The sequence below is a fragment of the Dromaius novaehollandiae genome, chromosome 3 (assembly GCF_036370855.1).
Source record: "Dromaius novaehollandiae isolate bDroNov1 chromosome 3, bDroNov1.hap1, whole genome shotgun sequence".
NCBI classification, from domain to species: domain Eukaryota; kingdom Metazoa; phylum Chordata; class Aves; order Casuariiformes; family Dromaiidae; genus Dromaius; species Dromaius novaehollandiae.
Genome location: NC_088100.1, coordinates 40,278,771 through 40,301,870, shown reverse-complemented (window position 1 = coordinate 40,301,870; position 23,100 = coordinate 40,278,771). Strand labels below are relative to the sequence as shown.

At 37.6% G+C, this 23,100-nt stretch overlaps 1 protein-coding gene across 1 annotated transcript; it reads right to left on the bottom strand.

Annotated features, from left to right (window-relative positions):
• Window positions 1–1,726: 1,726 nt before the first annotated feature.
• Window positions 1,727–21,917, bottom strand: CFAP206 (cilia and flagella associated protein 206). The gene is made up of 13 exons (XM_026093374.2): window positions 21,860–21,917; window positions 20,090–20,198; window positions 18,253–18,336; window positions 17,827–17,917; window positions 16,436–16,624; window positions 16,005–16,163; window positions 13,454–13,662; window positions 12,343–12,462; window positions 9,405–9,603; window positions 8,512–8,649; window positions 6,248–6,441; window positions 5,056–5,199; window positions 1,727–2,047 (listed from the first exon to the last, which is right to left on the bottom strand). Exons 1-13 carry the CDS (start codon window positions 21,886–21,888, stop codon window positions 1,817–1,819), a joined length of 1,896 nt encoding a protein of 631 aa, XP_025949159.2. The 5' UTR covers window positions 21,889–21,917; the 3' UTR covers window positions 1,727–1,816.
• Window positions 21,918–23,100: the final 1,183 nt, after the last annotated feature.

Genomic DNA, 23,100 nt, shown 5'->3' with positions numbered 1-23,100 from the left:
CTATTACAACATGAACAGTATTTTTTTCTGATTTGTACTTACTGAACATGCACACTTTCATTTACATATTTACTTCCCCTCATAACCTTTATTCAGTTGATTTGTTTCTGTACTATGAATGCACAAGGGAAAGTATTTGGAAGGATACAGATCAAATAATAACCAGAAGCTAGGTTCTATTTCAGAACACACATTCCCAGCTTTATAACGGATACTGCTTAGTAGATTCTTCATTCACATGTTAGATGAGTCTCACAATACAGAGTGGTAACCTGTGATTAAACACAATTCAATTAAAAGAATAGAGGCCATATAAGGTGCATGGCTTTGGAGACTGAGGAGACTTAAAGGATATGAAAAGGACCTGACATTCTAAGCTCTGTAGCAACACAGATATTCGTAAAAGCACCAGGTCACTGGTGACTGATTAGGTGACTGAACTGATACATGCAAATTATTGAATAAAGTTCAGGGAATTCACATGAAGTATTATGCTACGATCTACGTATCTCTTCCTCTGTGTTGTTCTTCCCAAATAGCAACCTAGAAAAGAAAAAAAAAGCCAAACCCCCAAAATTATCTGTAAATGCAAAGGACTCCAATGTACTATTTTAAGCTGTTCTTTGAATAACCTCAAAACCTGACAATTCCAAGCTTTACAGTTCATTACCAGCTATAAAGTAAAACCGAAAGCTATGTTTTGGGTGATCTTTCCATCCTGAGTACACTCGATACTGCACAAGCAAAAGCTATTGAAAAGAACAGAAGTACCAGAGATTCAAATAAAGGCAAAGTTTAAATGGTCATCAGACTCAAAACTCCCCGCTTTCACATGAGTAAAGCCGTTTTGAAAAAATAATCTCTCCCCTTTTTTCCAAACTGTTTTATTTGTATTAAACATCCAGGAAGTTATATATAATCTCACACATACTTCTCATCGCCAATAGTAAAATCCTTCTAACTCACATATATCTGTCTTGTTAAAACTGAAATGATTACAATTGTACTCCCCAGTATTTTGCAATACTACAGTAGCTTCCCAGAATGGAAAACAACTAATAAGCAGGATAAAAAGGATTTTCAGTCACCAGTTTTCCTTTAAATAAATGCAGTTATGTATTCTTAAAATACCCCTTTGTTGGTTCAAAGTTGGAAATCTAAAATAACTGCCAGAGCCATCCAAGATTGTTCCCTCCTCTAGACCTTCCTACCTTAGCCTATATTTCTAAAGCATATCACCACAGAAAGACATTTGCATTATCAACAGTACAAATGGGCAGGCTCAAGGACATAGACTGATTTCCTTTTGCTGATTTTACCTTCTTCATGTTGCTGCTCTGAGAGAAAAGATGTGATGTTTGGATGACTGTCTTGGGATTCATTTTTACTTCTCCTCAATGAGAGTTATGCCTCAGTAGTAATTGCAGTATTGGCCTTGTATCTCTTAACAGCTATTTGTCTTACATTATACCTTTTACGTACCATTCAAAGATGTGGCTCTTAAGGATACTGCTGCAGCAAACAATCATTGTATTAAATATACAAATTCCCAAAACACACACTTCCCATTAAAATGTTTGTTTAAGTCAGAATCTTCAGACATGCCTTGATTCTAAACTGCTTTTTAAAATCTTGGTGTTTCAGGCTTATCATTACTATCACTTAATGCCATTCAGCAGGCCCTAACAGATATGACAAATAAAACACTGCTCTTGGAATCAACAAACACAGTAAAATCTGCTGTATTTTAATTTAGAAATACATTAGGAATTTTATACATACATTTACTGTATTTCTTTAGCTTTCTCATTTTCAGCTAGGTTTCATCTACTGCTCTTGTTAAGTCTACTTTGACCATATGAGTTGTAGGAGATGATCCACCTCGGAGACCTTCCAAGAAAATCTGTGGTCTGGGTACGTTGCTTGAGTTCTCACGCTTAGTTTGGGTGCCAATATCTTTTGGCAAGTACACTTGGGTAGAGCTCTCTCTTCTCATATGGCTGAGATCAGTCTGCGTGGCATGAGTTAATTTGCGACGCAAATTGGCCTAAACACACACAAAAAAATCAGATTAAGCAAAATTTTCTTTGAACGTTTTAGTGCTAGTGTATACTTAAGTGTTATACGTTATTTATGTGTATATTTTACGTCCATGGGCTTGACAAAACCCATAACATGGCACAGTTCACCCTAGCATCGAAACACTCTTGCAACTGTGATTTGATAACTCCTGAAACTAAACAGTATATGTGAACAGCAGCATATATAGCTGGCACAATTTTAAGTCAGCCTCCTACTGCTTTTTGCTTTTCTTTGGTAACTGTTTCAATTTTTTTTTTTAATGCTGAAGACTTTGTTTTGTTAGAATAAAATGTTCTGTTTTCATGTTAAGTTCTTCCAGTGCTTCAAATTCATTTGAATCAATCCGAAAGTAGCCTGAATGTGACAGCACGCAGATAAATCTCTTTGGGCCCTTGCAACCTAAGACAAGTCTGAGGATCCCAAATATCATGGATAACTAAACGAGAAGATTAAGCCTTTGACTGGTTTCTGCCAAATGATTTGGGGGATTGTGTCACAAAGTATCAGATAAAAGGGAAAAAAGCCTCCCTTCAGACACTGCTCATTATCTCCTTGGCACTGAGCGAAATGTATGGCAATTTATGATTGCAAAAATAAAGCCCTGTTTAATCATAGCAGCTGCTGTAGACATGACTACAAAAACACTTCTTATGAAGTGTTAATGTTACAAAGTCAGCACTTAAAACACCAAATGTTATGTTCCTCCTTCCAGTGAGCTTTTCATGTCAGCAATGATGCAAAATAATGCAAAACATGTAACAGTGTTCTCAGTCTCATGTGGTGGAATTTGTGCGCTTAAAATGTAAAAGAGAAAGTCCCTAGAGTCCAGTCCAGTCAGTGGAGGCTGGAGAGTGATTAGAATTGGCCAAATTCACGTGTTCATATCAGAATAAACCAAAATACTGTCCAGACTCCACTAACTAGCTCTCTATTGACTATAATGGAAGTTGAAACCCCTACGTGTAGACATATTTTGGTATCTTAATCTGCAGCTAAATGTTATGCACGATGTCATCAAGAAAAATACAATAGGAAGAGTAAAAATGAATTTACAGAAGAGATGGCATGTAAAGAAAGATAGTTTAGCCTTTTAATCTGAGAAAGGTATTTACTGACAATTAAAGCAAGACTGGACAGGAAATACTGTTTCTCTATTAAGCTCATCCCTCTCAAGAACTGAATGAATGCTATTGCAAGAAATACTGTATGTTTGCACAGAGAAACAGATGTAAATCAAAAATTTTACTTTCATCAAATAAATGTTATAACAAAGTCATATTTTAATGCTTCATATTAGTGCAAGTTTTCTGGTGCAATATGAACAAGAGAAAAAAAAACAGGCATCTGAGCTTATCCTCTAACAAAATTCAGAAATGCATTCTTTTCTCCCTTAGCAGCGTCCAATTTACAGACGAGTTGGTAACTTACTTCTGTTAGTTAAGCACTTTAATTTTAAATATTGTATCGCCTTTGTATTACAAATTCAGCACAGTCAGTGTAGACACATAATTCTGCATGGATCTTGGAATGTTTTGTGTCAACTCAGCATCACTAATGTCTCATGTGGACAGCTGATACTAAAACACCTTTAGTCTCTAAACATTTCAAACTAATGAACTACAAAGTGACTTGTGTAGGCTCTTTGTGCTCAACTATCAGAAAACATATTCCTTTGCTTATGCTGAAGATAAATCATTCAATGCATGTTTTTTACGCTTACTTTTGTCTATTAGAGAAGCAAGCAAGCTTTTAGCTAGGCATCTTGTAACCTTAATTGTGTTCTATTTATGTACCTCAATTACAACTGTTACTAAAAGCTTTTATAAACAAGTTAACACTATCAGGAATTCTCACTCCAAAATTTTGTTTTCCTTATATAATGTTAGAGAGTTCATGGCAAGAGAGCAGAATGAACAGCAGAAAGGAAATAAGGCTGCACAGCACACCAAAAGGCTCCAAGCTGCATCATTCACAAAAATGTAAGAGCCGTATTCTGTGCCCAGCTATTATTGGTAACTATTACTAGGAACTAACTGTTGCCTACACTACCAAGTTCATTTTAATTGAATGGTGAAAATCAAGTTCTATACCTTAACAACTGCACATGCTGTCAAGCCCTAAAAAGCAGCTTTTTAGAAAGATACCGTTACTTTAAAAGCTTTTGTGTATGTGACATATGGACATATTGTGGTTTCCAATCTAACAGATTTTTCACCATGATTGTATAGCAAACATTTCTTTTAGGTTCTGTATCTTATGGTAAGCCATCTTGATCTCTTTCTTACTTCTCCTAACTGGTTCTACATGAAAGAGGGAGACAAAATTTTCAAAAAAGCAAAATTGGTTTTAGCAAACATGAGGAATTTGGATAAAATGAAAAATATTTCATTATGCAAAAAATAAAGGCCTCATTCTCTGATATCTTCCAAGATGGATAAGTTAGCTTAGAGAAAGCTTTCTGCAGGGTCAAACATAACCAAAGGGATTCCTAACTATTCTATATGCCACTTACTACAATTTTACAATATTAATACAGATCACAGTGTGTAACGAAGTTTTGTCTGACCCAAACCCTACTACAACATTTCTCTAAAACGAAAGTATGTAGCGTTTTCTTTAAACTGTTAACGTTATTTCAGTGTAGAGAAAGAGCTTTAAAATTCACTGCTAATCAAGAAATTCATCACTTACACCAACTAAAGAATTTAGAATGAATAGACAGCACCAGAAGGACTGCTCAAAAACTGCTTGGAGAAAAAGTATGGAAAAAGTGGGATAGTAAGAAGAAAAGTCTGGAAACAAGGATAAAAAATACCTGAAAAAAAAGACTGAACCAGTTATAACAGAAGTGTTTATCTTTGGATACTTTTAGATGTGTGGAATACATTTATGTTGAAAGGAACAACAATTTACAAAAATTTAATCTGAACTTTGGTATCCCACACATGAAAATCTGGCAATAACAGTACAAACCAGTTTTATAGCTTTTCTTCTCAGTTCCCATTCATTCCATTCATAGGATGTCACAATAGTTGGGGGCAAGATATGAGTATCAGTCTGAGTACTACTGTCACATTTTGTGATTGGTTTCATCAAACATTCATCTCCACTTCTGGCCTGGATAAAAAAAAGAAAGGCAAGGCATTTATTAGAATACAGACATTTCAGTAAAATGTCATATTGACATGACATTTTTTAAAAGCAAGTGAGAGAACAGCAAGTCTGAGAATAGCAAGTGAATAATGATTTTTGTAGTCAACAGTGCTTTTGTTTGCTGTACACTCTCCACAGCAAAAAAAAAAAAAAAATAAATAGCAGTATTTGATACAGTTAAATTCAGACAGAAAACCCTTTAGACAGAGGCCAGAGCTGAATTTCAGCCTCTCACATCCTGGATGAGTGCTTAATCATTGGATTTTGATAAAAAGGGACCCCACCACCAGCAGATGTATTTTATGAGGCAGGCATCTCAGTTTATTTCCAGGAATGGGCTAAAAATCACAAATCTTAATTAAAAGAATAGCTTATATCTCTGCCAGGGCTGGGATAAGCCATATCTTTCTCACCAAGGGCAACTTCAAGGCCACATTCTTTGCATCATTACGTAGCTAGAATTCTCAATGTATCAGAAAAAGCCTACGCCTCCAAATCAAGGCTTTGGATTTCACATAGTATTACTGTCACATTCATTAATAACAAGCACTCTTTAATATTGTTATCTGTCCTGTAATTCCTGTCCCCAGATATCATTACAACTGCACCAATACATACTAATGAAATCCTGAGTGGAAGCTCCAGTTAATATGCTATCTGGCTCATCTTCTTCTGTTGCATTTACTTATAGTTCCTTCAAGCTACTTTCGCAAAATGAAGAAAAAGAATATCAGCCACAGAATTTTCCTAGGCCAAGGACAAAAGCTTTTATCACTGCCGCAATCCTTTGGCTCTACATAATCCTCCCATGCAGAGGTAATGTGCAAACAATATTAAGAGAAAGTGTTCCTTATCTACACCCTAAAGACCTGAAGAGATGTACTTTCAGACATTCTGTAGGACAGGCAGATGATTATACTTCTTTTCTGAAGATGGGTATCATCTGTTCTCTTCATGTTCTAGAAAGGACAGACAGATCAGTGAACAAGCAAGAAGCATGGGCAATGTGTACCTGTGCACATGGAGCAAGGTATTCAAACTGATGATGAAGCTCGAGCAGCTGAATTAGCTCTGCATGTTCTTTTGCTTTTTCTGTATTCAACTGAATGAATTTATCTGGATTTTGAGCAAAAATACATGCAGATTCTTTGGAACTGAAAACGTAACATCTGTCTTTGTGCTTCAAAATTCCAATAGCAGGGTTTCCTAAAAAAACAAAATAACATAGTGAACCAGTATAATATCCAATAGAAATGGCACTTGTCACTGTGATTTCGTGTTTCCCTCAAGTCAGTGTCAGTTCTTTTTCTGTTTGCAATCAGAATAAATCCCTGAATGTAAGCTTTTAAATACAGAACTAATTATTTCTGCAGGCCAGCACAACTGCTTTTAGAAAGTTCACATCCAGCATGTCTGAGTCTAGGTAAGGCTCCGTGTCTAGAAAAACAACAGATAGAACTCCTATAGCAAGGGCATAAGTAAACATGCACTCTCTCCTATATACATTGCCCATATCACAAATGTTTGCTCTACAATCTCCAACAAATATTTGATTGCAGCTCAGCAGCCCATTTATACCAAGGGGCATAATGCTGAAATTATCTGAAGAAACAGATGAAACAAGTGAGAAGCTGGACAATAAAATAACAGGAGATTTAAATGTCAATAAAGACCAAATAACATATATAGGTAAACACAGCCAAAGCTCAAGGATACTGACAGGCTCTGCTTCAGATGTTATTGGCCAGGACAGACCTAGAATCATCACAGACAGTGCCTTGAAAATGTTAAGTTGCTTACTCAGTGGCAATGAAAAAAGCAAAAAGAGTGTCAGTAAGTATTAGGACACAAACAGAGGGTGAGAAAAACAAAAAAATACCATAACTACCTGTATCCCACATTTGGAATGCTGCATTTTGTTCCAACACAATAGAATAAGAAAAAGTAAAACAAGGGAGTCAGGAGTGATCAGAGGCATGGAATACATTTCATAGAAGGAGAGGCTAAAGGAACAGGCCTGTTCAACATGAAAAAGAGACAACTGCTGAAAAAGAATATGATACAGGGTTCTAAAACCATGAATGGCATGCAGAACTGATACAAAATGACTATTCATTAATTTTCCAGAAGAATATCTACCAGGCTTTTCATAAAATTACCAAGCCACAGTTTAAAACCTTCTCAAAAAGAAGTATGTTTTCATACTATGTATAATTATAACTGTGGGATTCACCTGACAATAAGAACATCCCATGGCAAAGTCTAAACAGATGCAAAAAGCTATCAGATAAATGAAAAAACTTTTTTTATATATCATATAAATTATATATTTATATATCATAGTGATCCAGACACAACATTTATCTGAGGAAATCCCACAACCACTGACTGCTAAAATAGAGAAGGATATAATTAAGGAAGGATCATTCCTGCTTGATTTTTCATAATCTTCAAGTGTCCATGACTGACCACAGCCAGAAATGGGGCACAGGGCTACAGAGATCCTCAATCTGACCCGGGACAGCTGTTCTCATGTGCAACACTAAGTAAGTGCAAGTAAGTTACACTACCATTAAAATACATATTTTTTAATATTGCCAAAAAATGGCAATATTGTCCTTCTAACCCCCTAAAACTCTCTGTAGGTTTAGAAATGTTATATACGGACAGGTTCTATAAAGGATAGGGAGACAACATGAACTGATGGGGTAGTGGAATAAGATTTGCTTTCAAAACAAGTGACCATATACCAGAAGAAAAAATCCTATGACTAGTTGACCGCTGAATGCAATTTTGCATTCTCTTCAGAGAAGATTTTTGATACTTTTTAGCCACTGTTTAAAAATACACATGATTTAGGCTCACATGGTAGTATTTGCAACACACCGATATACAAAATAGAAGGAATCAGTATTGTTATTCTGTGTTAAAAACACATTAACAACACTACTCAAAAAACCTGCATTCAGCTGCCATGTAGGTTATACAGATGCACAGATAGCAGAAGGAAACATTTAATCATCCCATCTTGTCTCTGCTTCTTCTTGACTGAGCCTACTTTCTTTTGAAACTCTCCTACACTCTATTTTGTGCAGCTTACCTGAGTATTTCTTAAAGAAGAATAGTTTTAAAAGTTTATCTGGGTTGGAAATTACACACATGAAAATACAGTATTCCTGCTTTGGCACAAAAGGAAGCATTCAGATCACTACTTTACATTTTCTCTGGTACTTGTGTAATTATAAAGTAAGAAAAAGATCCAACTACAAAGCATACCTGGAAGGATAAGGCCTTTCTCACCAATCGCATATGCACAGAAACCATGGTACTGGATTAGCAACTGATCAAAATTAGCAGTAGTCTCTGGAAAAAGCCATTCTTGGTTCTTGAAATCAGAAACATTTACTCTGGTTTCTGGAAGAAGGTTTATCAACGGAAGGATGGCAGTAAAAAAAATCTCATGTTAAAATATAATAATGTTACAGGATGATTGGACTCCCATTATCTTCACAGGATGGCCTGAAGTGCTAAGATCCCCAAACCCAAACCTTAGCTCTGCCTTAGGAGAGATCCTTCTGAAAAAAGTTTCATTTAACTTTAGGGTCCTTTCTGAATATCAGTTTTTCTTTGGAAACGGGGGATTACAAGAGGAAGATAATATGATTCTATTTAGTTTTCACCCACTCACACACTACAAATATTTCAGAGTAAAACTTGGTTATTAAGGATATCATCTTACAAAGAAATATTTCTAGTACCCAAAGCCCCATTAAATTAGCTTTTTTATTTCCCTTCACCCCTCCAACTTCAGAAGTTCCAGAAGGTATAAAAAGATATAGACGAGCTCAAGAAACTTAAAAATAAGTTTAGAAATATTCTTCTCTGTGATCATTCTACCATTTTTATAAGGTATATTTGTATCTGGTAAGGAGATACATTTTAATTTTATCTATAAATAAAATATATATATTTTATATATATATAAATAAAAGCCTGAACTACGCTACATAAAAAATAAATCCGTACATTACTAAGACTTCATTTTATTAATGTGCAAACTCCAGTTATTAAAATGAACGTGTAGCACCTTCTTCAAATAGAATTTAAATTACGAAATCTTGCAAGGGCTGAGAAAGTGAAGAAAAAGAAAAGGTAATAACTTTTAGTACCCATGGTTTCTCTTATCCTTTCCTCATCACTTTTCACAGTCACTCCTTCAAGAAGAGATGTTAGCACTTCCTCAGGAAAAAGCTGTGATTGGGTTTCCAAGAACTGTTGCAGATTATTAGTCATATTTGTGAGGAAACTTAGCAGCAGTATCTCATCCTGAAAGCTGGTCCATAGGTTCGAAAGTGCAACAAAGAGAGGCTAGAAAATAAAGAAAATTATTTGAATCCATAATTTTTTATGCCTGTAAGATAACCCAAATGCTGTGCTCAACAATCCCAACTATGAATGAAGCAGGTCTGATCTACAAGGCCTTTGGCATCCAGAAATTCAGGGTAATTCTTCGGCTTTCAAAGTGAACTTCAGCATGTATGCTCAACCCCCAGAGACAGAATGGTTGTTTGTATTCATTTAACTCCAAAGTCTTTCCAAAATAGGTTACCCCGAGTCCATACTTTGAATTGAGAGCTTCACTGCCAATATAGTTTAATAACTGAAAATAAGGCATACAAGAATAAAATGGAGCAGAGAAATTTCTGTGTAAGAACCAGAAGAAATGCAACTGGTTGACTACCAAATGAAGTAAGAACACACCCATATGTAAAAAAACATCAGGCTATATTATTTTGTTTCCCCTGCTTCAAAAGTGACCTAGTACCACAACTCCCAAGCCATGGTATGTGCCCAAATAATGGTGTGCAAGCTTCAGAGGGCACAACGTTCAGGACAAAACTGGAAGCTGCCATTCCCAGCAGTGATGCTGATGTGTATGGGCACACACACATAGAAAAAACTCATGAGCTTTTAGGATAAATATTGATTTCAGTGATACTGACAGAAAATGTGCCCTGTTACATCTAAACTCACAGAGCGTTTAGAAGAGATCCAGTAAACTTGAAACACATGTGAACAATGCTGTATTATATGCATGTTAACATTATTTTAAGAACAGCCAACTGAGTTAGCCCTGGAATTCATCAGTATCAGTAACACTGTGGAAATATTATGGTTACAAAAATGGAGGAAATTAAAGGAAAGGAAGCAAGATCAAAATTATTCTTGTTAGAATAAACAAAAGAATATGAACAAAATCTATTATGTTTCCTGTAAGAAATGCTTACTAAAAATACCGGCCTATCCTACAATTTTTAAATTGTAGAGTGCTCTGCTTCTCTACATTCCTGCAGGATGCAGCTTCTCAGCAACTACCTGAAGACAACAAGAATTATTTAAAGGGTTCTGTAATAGTAAAATCTCTACCTGCAAAAGACCCGAAATCAAATGACTTTACATATTCTATCTCCAGCAGAGAAGAAAAATCAGCAAACCAATCTGAAGAGAGAAGAAAATCTAGGAAGGAAGCATAGAAGTGCAGACAGCTTCTAGAGAAAAGGGTAATGTGTATTCAAAAAGGTTAAATTCAGATTAGTGAACTGAATCTTCATAGGCTCCTTCAGTCACCCAGGGGAAGAGACAGACTTTTCCAGAGCAAGTTGAAAGACGTAGACCTGTCTTCCTTCTCTGATCTGCCCTTGAGAGAAGCCCATTCACCTCTTCACTCTCCTCCCTCCTGTGCCTTTATTACTATTTTACAGTGCACATCTGGCAGGAAAACCCCACAAAGATGGAGAAAAAGAGAAAGAACTGCTTTGAGCAGCTGGACAAAGGGGATAATGTTCTCCAGAATGAGAAGGTCTGGCTTATAAAATCACGAGCACATATAAACTGCAGTGTCAGATTATGCCTGAGATGCATCTCAGTCAAAGTGCCACTCATGAATTTGCAGCGCAGATACCTTTAAGGAAAGCATAAAAAATTCTCTGAGTAGGTAGAGGGGGTATGATCTCCCTCCCCCTGCTCCATGTTAGACTTTATTTTGCTATCTAATCATTTGTTTTGAAGGATGAAATATAACCTAAATTTGCATTAACTGCATGCTAGTTCAGTAGCTAGATACAAGGAATTAAAATGGAAGACATACCACACAAAATAATGTGCTCATCCATGAAAAGCAAATTTAATGAAGTGTAGTTTCTGTCAGATTTCTGTCCCACTTCCATTCCGTTGTGCCACCATAATAACACCAGGTCTTCACAGTATTGTCAGGCACCCGCCTTTACAATACTTCTAGTTTCCATCACTCGTTCCCTCTTCCTCCCACACCTTCCTCCCATGTCCTGTAACTATCAACTAAGGATGAAACAGCACAGAGTAAGGATGGTACAGAGCTACCTGTCTGCTCACTGGCCAGGCAGCACACACAAACCGACCAGCTGGAAGGGCTGGCTGGCAGGACGTGTTAACCATGGCACTCCCATTGCAGACTTCATCTTAGGAGGGCTCTAACTTTGTCTATCCAGTTGCTTATTTTGCACAAAACGTGCAGAAACTGAATTATTTTGAGATCTCTAGCAAATTTGGCTGAAGCTGGCCAACAGGTCCAGAACCTATTGGGAGGGCCAGAGAGACTGAAAACCCTAGCTAGAAACCTACATTCTTTAGAAAAATGTTATCCAGGAGTCATACTGTAATTACAGGATATTGCTATCTGAAAGGACTTTAAAAGAATCATGTGCTGTTATCTATTATTATTTTGTTCCTGTCATCTCTGCAAGAAACAGGAGAGAGTATTTACACAAAACAAGAAAATGTGACAGTAAATCTACAAATACTGACAAATGACTCAAGACACTTACAATAAAATACCATTTAATTCCTTCTCCCCCTTTCTGCACCCTGCTTTTCTTCTACCTTGAGATCCAATCTTTATTTTAGTTGCCCCTTCAAAAATCACTTGGAATTACTGTTATAATAGAGAAAAAATAAGGTAGCCTTTTTCTTAACATAAACTATGCAAAAATACACTGATGAAGTATTTTGTAATAGTATTCTAATCTTTTGTAATGAAGAAGAAATAGGTTTTCCACTCAAAATACTTACAAAAACTTCTGTGGTACCCACAGAAACCTTATTCTGAACTGTGTTTTTTAACTGCTCCATTGTTTCTGCAAACTGCATGTTCATCACTTCAACTTCTCGAGCACTTGTAATTACCTCAGACTGGAAAGAAAACATGCTTCAGGTAAGAATTATGACAGTCAAAAAAATTAAGTATTTGGTAATAAATATGCATTTAGATCTCTTCAATCACCTATTTTCAGACAACTATTTTAAGGAATGAAACACAACCTAACTTTCAGTGAAATACATTATTCCTTAAGTATTCAGGTATAAAACCAGGCACCACTTCTCTCAAACATATATTAGTATTTTTTATATAAAATCTCTACACTTTTACAATAAAGAGAACTGAAAAAAAATTAAAAAGAGAAATATTTTTTATGATATACATGAAAGTAATAAAAAGCCTGCAGTTTCTCAAAAGACAAATAAAATGGTCTTTATAAAGAAAACAGAAGTTTCAAGAATTTAAGTGGTATTCTTAAAAGCCTTCTGATCATTCAGTATGTGTTGGGGGTGTTTTCAGATCAAAATTGAGAAGATATAAACATTGAACAAGGAGAATTTTTCTTTCATGCATTTTTGTGGGATAGCTGTTAACAGAAACAAGTCTTCTTGTCCAACTTTTTTGTTCTTCAAATTTCAGGTTTTAAGAAATCTAATTTCTTATTTCAGGTAATCTGGCTTTTCTTACTAGATGTTTTATGACAGAATTCAACTTACTATTCTCCAGTCATCACACAGTGTCCAAGCAGACTAAGTACTGGTATATAAATAAGAAAAAATCCTACTTTTTAAATCCTTTGCTAATGAAGTTAAACAAAAACAAAAAAAAACCTCCAAAAATGAAACAGGAGCACGGTCACACTGGATCAGACAATCTGTTTTGCCTTTTACCTGACAGTAGCCAAAACCAGCAAGTTAGTTACAAAGTTCAGCATGACAGATTATGTAAGTTCTCATGTACTGAGATAAATCTGATTTCAATGGTTTCTGAATCAGGCCCCCAACTTTTCTATCCTGTACAGGTAGGTAACTTGAACACATCCCATCTGCAATAAAAATAGGATACAACATGATGATATCTCACCAGGAGGATGCAAAGGAAGGCTTCATATTGTCTCACGTTGAACAGCGCTTCTTTTAATTTAAAAGAACTAAGCTGCATATACCTACGACAGTCTTCATGCATTGATTCCAAAAGAGCTGTGTAACAGGGGGCCACTGTGTGGCAAATATTAAGAGCTTCATCAAGAGCCTGTGTAGCTGACGGAATAGCTTCATTCAGAATGGCTGGCACTGTTCATATAGAATAAATATGAGATACATATAAAAAGAATGATTTAAATCATTAGCAAATGATTACAATACAGTTTTCTGAGCAAAGTAGTCTTCCAACAAAATTTTGATTTCTAAATTTTATCTTGATATTCACGCATGCATTCACCAAATGCTTGTGTATTACATTCAACTGAGGTATCTCACTAGTCAAGTAGTTCCAAAGAGTCATAATTGCAGGTGCAGAAATATCACAGTCAAGTCAAGGATTGTGAGAAAATTAGCTTTATAATAGATGCAGTTCAGTTGCTAATACTAGCATGGGTTTCCTGAGAGACTTTAGACAATTTGCATAATTTTCAATTCTCAGTTTTCTCATTTGTAAAATATGAACAACAATAACAGGCCTCCCATTTCCTGGATACTTAGAGATCTAACAGTGCTCTAAGCAAGAGTGACAGATTGTTATTAAATACTGAAAAAAGGTACTATGTGAAAAAATATATCTATGCAGTTACTAAAATTAAATATTAGTACTTTAAAAAACCCACAAATTCCCCCAAATGGCACAGGTGAATCTAAAATATTTTAGCTGATATGAAATATTCAATAAATAAATTATTTTTAAATGCATTATCAACAGAGGACATCCATTACACCCTATGTTTTGATATGCCAGCAGACGTCTATGCAAGTGAATGAGGTAAGAAGGCCCAGCCACTTTCTTGAAGTGCACAGTACAGAGATTTGTTGTTTATTCCTCTTCAGATTTATTTTTTAATGCAAGAAACACTGGCAAGCAGCAGCACAGTAACTGGAGTTCAGGTATATCTATTCAAAACACTATGGGCCCAGATAGGCTAGATTTAACAAAGCTAGACTGGGAGGCAAATTTGCTCAGGTATTATAAGCAGTCTAACCACAGCGGGCGAAACCTCAGCTGATTTACTCTTTTAAAAGCAGGGTAAGAAGCCAGTGAAGATCCCTACCCCAGCAAGATTGCTGCTAACACGTTTTAGGGGTCTAACCCCTGACCTTAAGCATAAAGACATGCACTTTAACCTCTGTTCTAAGAGCATTCATGCTGTGTCTTTTCCCATCTATTAAAAAATGATGCGTAAACAGGCCAATACAACACGAGTCCATACTACAGTAAGCTAAGAAGAGTAACAGGATTAACAAACATATTATCTATTTTAACCAGTTGCAGAAACACAGATATTACAGTGACAAAGGCCGCAACGTGTTGTGCATCACACCTATTATATAACCACAATAGCTGAATATCCGGTCACACTGTAACCAAGGACCTTGAAACCTGGAATAGAGCCAACCACAACACAGAAAGGTGGCATTTGTGGGAAAGCATGTATTATAAAAATAGAAAAATAAAAATACTTTGCGTAAGACTTGAAAAAAAAAGTATCATCAAAATCTAAAAAATTGCCTTCCTCTTTCTTGGATGTGGTAAGTAAGTGTTTTCCTACTTATACTCCTTTAATTAAAATACTATCTAGCTAAGCAAGTGCTTTGCTTTCCAGTAAAATACCATTTTCTCAGCAGCAGAGAGACATGCTGTAGCCTTTATTCCAGAAACTTTGGCCTTTTAAAATAAAAAGTTTTTGTCCTAAAATAGAGCTGCAGACCTTTCTTACAAAGAAGTCCCCACACTGAACTACATTCCATATTATATACATATTCTCAAAAACATTTCCACTGAACAGCCACTTATTTGATTATTAATTGTAAACTTACCAGAAATGATGCTGATTTTTGGGGGAGAGAGGAAAACTTTAAAAATAACAGCAATGGGAAAGTTTTGCCCTACTCTGAACAAGGCTTTTGCAAAATTTCAGGATAAACATTGGCTTTTTTTTTTTTTTGCTTATTAAACGAGCAAAAGGATTCAAAATTTTTGAGAACACAATAAGAATCTGAAGAAGTGTCTCTAAATCATCAGAATACAGATAATGCCACATCCACTTTTATCACTTTTCATTACACGTACTCCACAGAAAATTGTAACTGGACTGACAGTGTCCTTTTGAGATTTTAATTAACTGTTTTTAAGGCAAACATGACACATTTCATTCACTTAGTGGCAAGGGATCGGGGACAAGTTATGAGGTAAAGCAGTGCACAAAGTTAACACAGACAACCCTTCCACATCATCCACATAGGGCTCACTCTTAGTTAAACAGTAGTCTACCTGGAAACCTATATTCAAATACAAAACATGTACTTCTCCTTCAGGTTCAAAGCTGTTTATCTAGAGAGATGGGACATCATTGGAACTACACTAGTAAAGAAGACCAGGAAGAATTAATTGGGAATGTATAACCAAAATACCATTGTATACTTACAGTCATCAATGCTGTTTCCTCCCTTCCCACGTTCCTTGTTGTACAACCGAATTCCTGTGACGAGCATGGTAAGAGTTTTCAGCTGTTGCTCTTTGTTCTTCTTACTGAGTGAGATGAAAGTAGCCAGCTCTGTCTGAGGGAATACACTCTGCAAGGCAGCTAGAAGGATTACAGAAGGTGAAAAAAAACCTCAGTTTGAGGGAACAGAAAAGAAAATCATTAAACAAACAAAAAATACCCTCTCCTGAACAACTGTGGAAAGTAACTGGAAAGTCTATAGTAGATTTTGACTTCAATGCTGGGCAGTGGCAGTCTGGATACTCACCATTCATCACAGTTCACCACGTCTGTATCTAAAGATCAGCAAAGAGAAGGTAAAATTTTATTTTTCAGTAAGAAAAGCCCCATTTCACTACTGAGAGTTTACTGACCTGTTACCTCCCTGACAACCTCAATATCTGTTGGGGATCCAAGGCCAGAACTCAGCAGCACATAGCTAACAATTGTTCGATACACGTTCTCCATTTCTTCTTTCACACAAGGACGACTATCTGTGATATCTCTGACCACAGGGGCCAGCCTTCCCTCCAGAACACGATGTTGCTCCTTGAGTAACTCAGCTAGGAAAGAAGGACCGTTAGAAAGCGCTATGTAAATTCCTTGCAATCTGGCATAGACAGAGGGTGGGATTCACTTCCAGCCTACTCAAGGTTTCTGAAGCATACATATGTGAATGAGATGTCCAAGGTACTAGACCATTATAATTTACAGTAATAGAGTTTAACACGAGCATAACTGACATAATTAATATCATTCAGTAATGTCCAGAGAACTATTTAGCCCGGCCTAAAGAGAACTATTTAGCCCAGTCAGCAACTCTCTGCACTTCAATGACTGCAGTAGGACCTAACACACACACACACACACATATTCTGCACGCACCTAAAGTTACATGACCAAATCTGAACGCTACCCAGGGTCTCAGAATTTTACTGAACTTAGTGAGCTCAGTCCAAAAGCCTAAAGGCTTCGGAGCTGCCCCCTAGTTTTGCTAATTTTTGTTTTTAATGTCCCAAAATAATAAAACAACATTTTCATGACCTTTCCCCCAAATAAAAGTTTATTCTCTTGTTCTGAATGTCTTCTGTGTCCCAGTCCTCCCTGTTCCATTAAGATTTAGTTAGAGTGACAGCAGAGACATTCTCCCTTTCTCATTTTTTTTCCACTTCACATTCCCATTCTGAGACTGTGTGAAGTTACCATTGGCCAAACCAAGCCACACTCGGCTTTGACAATATGTAATGTGATTAATTTATGGGGTTTGAAATATTCCCATTTACTAAAATCTCTGAATCAGATAAATATAGTCTTTTTAAAATGATAACTGATTGTTCAAGATTGCTCATGTCTCTGAGTTGTGGAAACTGATAAAACACTGAGTTCTCTTTCAGATACATTTGTGCACTTCTGGGTAGGGGTTCTCTTTCAGACATGCCGGTGCAGTGCTGGGTGGCTCAGCTGGACACAGCAAGCCAGTGCAACTGAAAGCGTAATTGATCTCAAGGAATCTAACAAACACAGTCCATTCAGTAAATCTCTCAGACTAGATAAGTGTGCCCTCAAATCTAATGTACATTTTTTCCCTCCTATATCCACACCAAAACACCATACTCCTATGCAGTACACATATCCAGGGATTTTTATTTTGCTTTACTGCCAGAAGTCATTTAATAGGAGCCATTATTATCCCTACAGAATGATATTAAATGCTAAACTCAGAATCAATTTCGTCTGTTAAATAATTTATTTGTATTGAAATTACCTCGGTTTGCGTAATTCATATCAAAGTAAACTTGCATCTTAATTGTGTCCAGGGATGGATTTGTTGTGTCAAGCAGTCTAGTAACACAGAGCTAAGAAGAGAGACGGAATAAATGAATTATTTCAAATCACTGGGGAAACTTCTGAACTGTCAATGATTATGATACAGGTTTCACAACGGTAAGAGGGCCCCCTTCTGTCCACTCTCCCAACATACAGTGAATACTACAAAGTGTAAGGCATTATTAACATGAGGGAACACCCAGTCCAGTCTTCAGCTACAGAACTAGGAGAATAAAGTATCATTTGAGGTTTGAGAATTTACATATCAAAACAAAATGGCATTTTAGTTTCAGGAACAGATAGCAAATAATGCTATAGTCTTAGCTAAGTACTGACAGGGAATTCAACATCACGTCAGAATTACCTGGATAAGACTTTGCACATCTTGTTTTGTAAGGATTCGATCGACATTAAAGTAATTTCTTGGATCTAGAACAACAGCTTTCACCTAGAGATTGCCAAAAGAAAGCTATTACTTTATATCTCATAACTCCTAAAATATCTCAGATGCAGACAGTATTTCTTTAGCTTAAAAAGAAGCAACTGAAACTAATTCTTCCCATTTTTACTTTAGTTACCCTTGTGAATTACGAACAACTCATGTCCCCGTAATCCCTTTTCTTTACCACAACCCAGAGTGACACATATTCATGAGACTTTGACGGAGTGAATAGGTTTGTAGGAGCAATGGTTTACAATGATTGGGTCCAACAGCTGCAGAGTGCAATGCGTAAGAATTTCTTTATACATTCATTGAACAAAAGGAACTGTGACAAAGCTATGGTTTAAAAGAAATAGTGAAAAGTTACAAATTTTCCCATCTGGAAGATTACTGATATACTTCAGATTATTCAATTGTGCAAATATTATCTTTACTTTTTTTTTTTCCATGTCAATCTTTGATAATGAAACAAAGTTACTGCATTTCATGTGTTGCCAGTGTCAATTTCAGTTCTCTGACCTAAGTGGAAAAAAGATCTAACTACTTGGGATGCAAACACTGCAGAGAAATATTTAAATACAGCTCCTTTAAAAGTTCCTGGAAAAACGTTTTTCCAAGTAAAATTTTATAAAAATCCATCATGCTTGTTTACACACTTCTAGGTTGGTGTTGTATGCACCACTATACATGCATATATAAAATATACTATTTGGATAAAAATTTTGTAGTGTTTTTGCATGCAAGGAAATATTGCTTGGGGGTATTTTGCCAGCCACATGAGAAAGTTTTTCATTCATAAGATTTTTCATGTGTAATTAATACTACTTTTGAGCCCAGTGTATTTTTTAAAGTCACTGCGTCTTCTTCATCTAGGGGGAAAAAAAAAAGACAGACTAACAATAATGGTGTGAACCATTTACGCTCTTATAAAAGCTTATCAAGAGCTTATCAGTTCTGTTCTTATGACATCCAAAAGACAGAAGCTCCATCTTTCCACACACAAAGTTTTGCAGATGCATTTAGGCTATATTCTGCAATGCTGCTGTGCTTTGTAAGAACAGATGCCAAAGCATATAATGTTTTTAGCATACATACAGTTGTTTGCCAAGGACAACACTGAGATTGATTCCTTTTCAAACAAAAACAAAAATGTTTTATCAGGCTATAGAAGAAAATTGAGAGAAAACTCTCATTCTGAGTTTAAAGAATTCCAAGGACTCATGACCTACAGTCTTTCATGGCCTCATAGTCACGTACACAGCATTTCAGAGGCATGAGATATTTTCTTAGGTTTTTAAGACCCCATACTGAATATCAATGAATGCTCCTTTAAAACTTCTCAACTTGGGCAATCAGAAACAGATATTTCAAAGTTCAAGTCGCTCCTGAAAGCCTCATCTGTAGCCATTCCGGCTTTGGCACTGTGACATGAACTTGACATTTGAAGTTTATTGATTTTTAACACCAAAAGAATGATTTATGTCCTTGCTTCACATCATTCATTCTGAATAGTGTCATTGACTTCAGGGGAACTATTCATACTGTGTAAAATTAAGTCTTTATACCATGAAAGCCTTAGGAACAGGTTTGGACTGCCAAGCTGAAAGCACCTAGGTTTGAAAATTCTGATCCATATGCTCTGTTACTACAATATATTTATTTGTTAATATTTTATTGACCATAAGAGAATTTGAACATTATTAGAAAAAAATTCAAGTGAATGAATAAAAAAAACCTAAAATATTTAATTTATTCTTACCATGAAAGCTACTAAGGTTTCAGAAACAGTTTGTCCTTTGCTGGCACATTCTTGTCCTATTTCACGAATGATTTTCTTTATGACATTTTCAGTTTGATGGCAAGACATCCTGAATAAGCAACACAATGATAGGCTTGAGATTTATCATCATATATTTTAGATTTGTCTTTCAGTGTTTCTTTTCCACACTGTATTATTTACTAGCAGCAGCAACAGTACGAATTTTCTGCAAAGCCTCTCAGGCTTTCATGTTTTCAGAAACCACTTGGCTAAAGGTGGCAGAGATGATTTATGGCTGGATGGACCACAGCTGACATCAGTATTTCCAAGTAATAAGAACTGAATGCAAAACAAGATCAACAGGAAGAAAAATGAAAGCTGATTATAAGAATATTACTCCAGGTAGTCTTTGTTTGACATATGGAGTATTTCTTATGAAGTGATTAAGATTAATTTAGCAACTGACAAGAGGTGAACGAAAAAAACGGACAGCTCTGTAGGAACAAAAAGCTATTTCCAAACGCAACTGAAAGCCCACGTGAGGTTTTCATTCCTACAAACACCTGCTAGACATGATACAGGCATTGACAAGAATTACAAAATCACAGGATATGTGGGGTTGAAAGAGACCTCTGGAGATAGTTTAACCCAAGACTGCTGCTCAAGCAGGATCAGCTAAAGGAGGTTGCCCAGGGCTGTCTCCAGTGAGATGCTGAATATCTCCAAGCATGGAGACTCCACAGCCTTTCCAGGCAACCTGTTCTATCCAGTATTTGACCACTCTCACAGTAAATAGGTGTTTTCTTATGCTCAGACAGACTTTCCTGCGTTTAATTTGTGCCCAAATTCTCTAGTCCTGTCACTGGGCACTGCTGAGAGGAGTCTGGCTCCATCTTCTTTACACCCTCCCATCAGATATTTATATACATTGGTAAAATCCTCCCTGAGCCTCCTCTTCTCCAAGCTAAACAGGCCCAGCTCACTCAGCCTCTGCTCATATGAGAGATTCTCCAGTCCCTAAAACATCTTTGTGGCCCTTCGCTGGACTCACTCTAGTATGTCTATGCTCTCTTCCACTGGGGAGCCCAGGACTGGACCAGCACTCCAGGTGTGGCCTCACCAGTGCCAAGTAGAGAGGAAGGATCACCTCCCTCGACCCGCTGGCAACGCTCTGCCTAACGCAGCCTGGGAGGCTGTGGGCCTTCTTTGCCGCTGCAGTGTGCTGTTGGCTCTCGGTCAACTTATCCACCAGGCCCCCAGGTCCTGCTCTGCAGGGCTGTTCCCCAGCCTGTCGGCCTCTGGGGTTACTCCTTCCCGGGGCAGCACTTGACACTTCCCCTCGCTGAACTCCACGAGGCTCCAATCAGCCCATTTCCCCGGCCCGTCGAGGTCCCTCTGAACGGCACCAAGGTCGGAAGGGACCCCTGGGGGCCCCCGGGCCCCGCCGCCCTGCTCCAGCGGGGCCACCCGGGGCGGGCTGCCCGGCATCCCCCCGCACAGGCGCGGCACAGTCCCTCCGCGCACCCCGCTTTGGGCTCCCACCGCAACGCGGTACCACTGCTGGCGGGACAGCCGTTAACCGGCAACGCCCAGACTCTGGGACTTCGGATTAAAACAGGCGGCGGGCGGAGCGCGGCCGCGGGGAGGCCTGGCCCGCTGCTGCTCCCCGCTCCCGCCACGCCGTCGGGGCTCGTGTCGCCGCTCCTCACGGTGCTGGCGCGGCCCCTCGGGGCGGCAGCACCTCCGCCGCGGCCACGGCCCCGCACTCACCTGCCGCCCGGCCCGGCGCCCGTTGCCATGGCGCCGCCGCCGGGGCCCCGCCCCCGCCCGCGTCGGCCCCGCCCCCTCGGCCCCGCCCCGCCCCGCTGCTTGTCGGCCCCGGCGATCTGCGCGTGCGCCCGCACGGTGCGCGGACGCGGCAGCTGGTGCGCGGGAACGGCGGCACGTGCACCCGTGTGTGCGTGGGCGGGCGCGTGTGTGTATATACGTTTGGGTGTTTGTGTATATGCAAAACCTGTATATACAAAATGTATGTACCTATGCATATACATACATATGTAGAAACATATACACTCAATGTATAGCTATATGTAGATAAATATATACATATATATGCATGACTATATATGCAAAATACAAGTACATAGGTGTGTCTATATATAGAAAACATATATAGAGGTATAGGTATATATGCATACATACATATAAATCTGTACATACAAAATGTGTATATGTATATACAAACCCCCACTCTATATTATACAACGCATATATACATATTTTCCAAAAGAGATTGTGAGTGTAGTAGGAGACAAGAACAGTGGCAGGCACAGATTTGTAATTTATTTATATCTATATATGTGTGTGTATACATATATATACACACACACGCACACAATATTTTAGACAACATACATTTGCCTATATATGTGCACATACATACATAAAATACCTGCACACATATACATGAAACATGTATTTCAAAAGAGATTGTGAGGGTGGGGAGACAGCAGAAAGTGGCAGGCATAGATTTGTAATTCATTGTATAGGTATATATATACATATGCATATATACAATACATAGCTATGCATGTATATACAAAGCATGTACCTATATGTGTTTGTGTTTACATATATATGTATATGTGTCTGTGTGTGTGACCGTAAGGCCTTACTGTAACTAGCTCAATACTCACTTAATTTGAGCTTTTCCGTGACTGATAGAGGAAAAAGTAATGGCAGGTTGATGCAATTTAAAAGCCGTGTCCCTAAAAGGCAATCAAGTAGCCTTTAATGGTACATGGTATGCAGGAATAAGAGCTGACAATATACACCAGTTTTCAACTGATTGATTGAGTTTTTCCACCTCATTTTAAAGCCTCAGACACAGAGTAACCTGCTCAGAATTGTGATGAGCAGCAAAAATGGCTTTCTCCCTGCGTGACCTCAGACAAGTCACTTAGTCCTAACAGTAAAATCAAGATAATACTTTGCTATTTGACAACTAATGG

What these genes read in the sequence shown, in the direction of transcription:
- CFAP206 (XM_026093374.2), bottom strand. Translation starts at nt 21,888, where the DNA reads ATGGCAACGGGCGCCGGGCCGGGCGGCAG. An exon ending in GGCGCCGGGCCGGGCGGCAG is followed by an intron (nt 20,199 to 21,859) that starts GTGAGTGCGGGG and finishes TTGCTTATTCAG; the next exon opens with GATGTCTTGCCATCAAACTG. An exon ending in ACCTTGCTCCATGTGCACAG is followed by an intron (nt 5,200 to 6,247) that starts GTACACATTGCC and finishes TTTTTTATCCAG; the next exon opens with GCCAGAAGTGGAGATGAATG.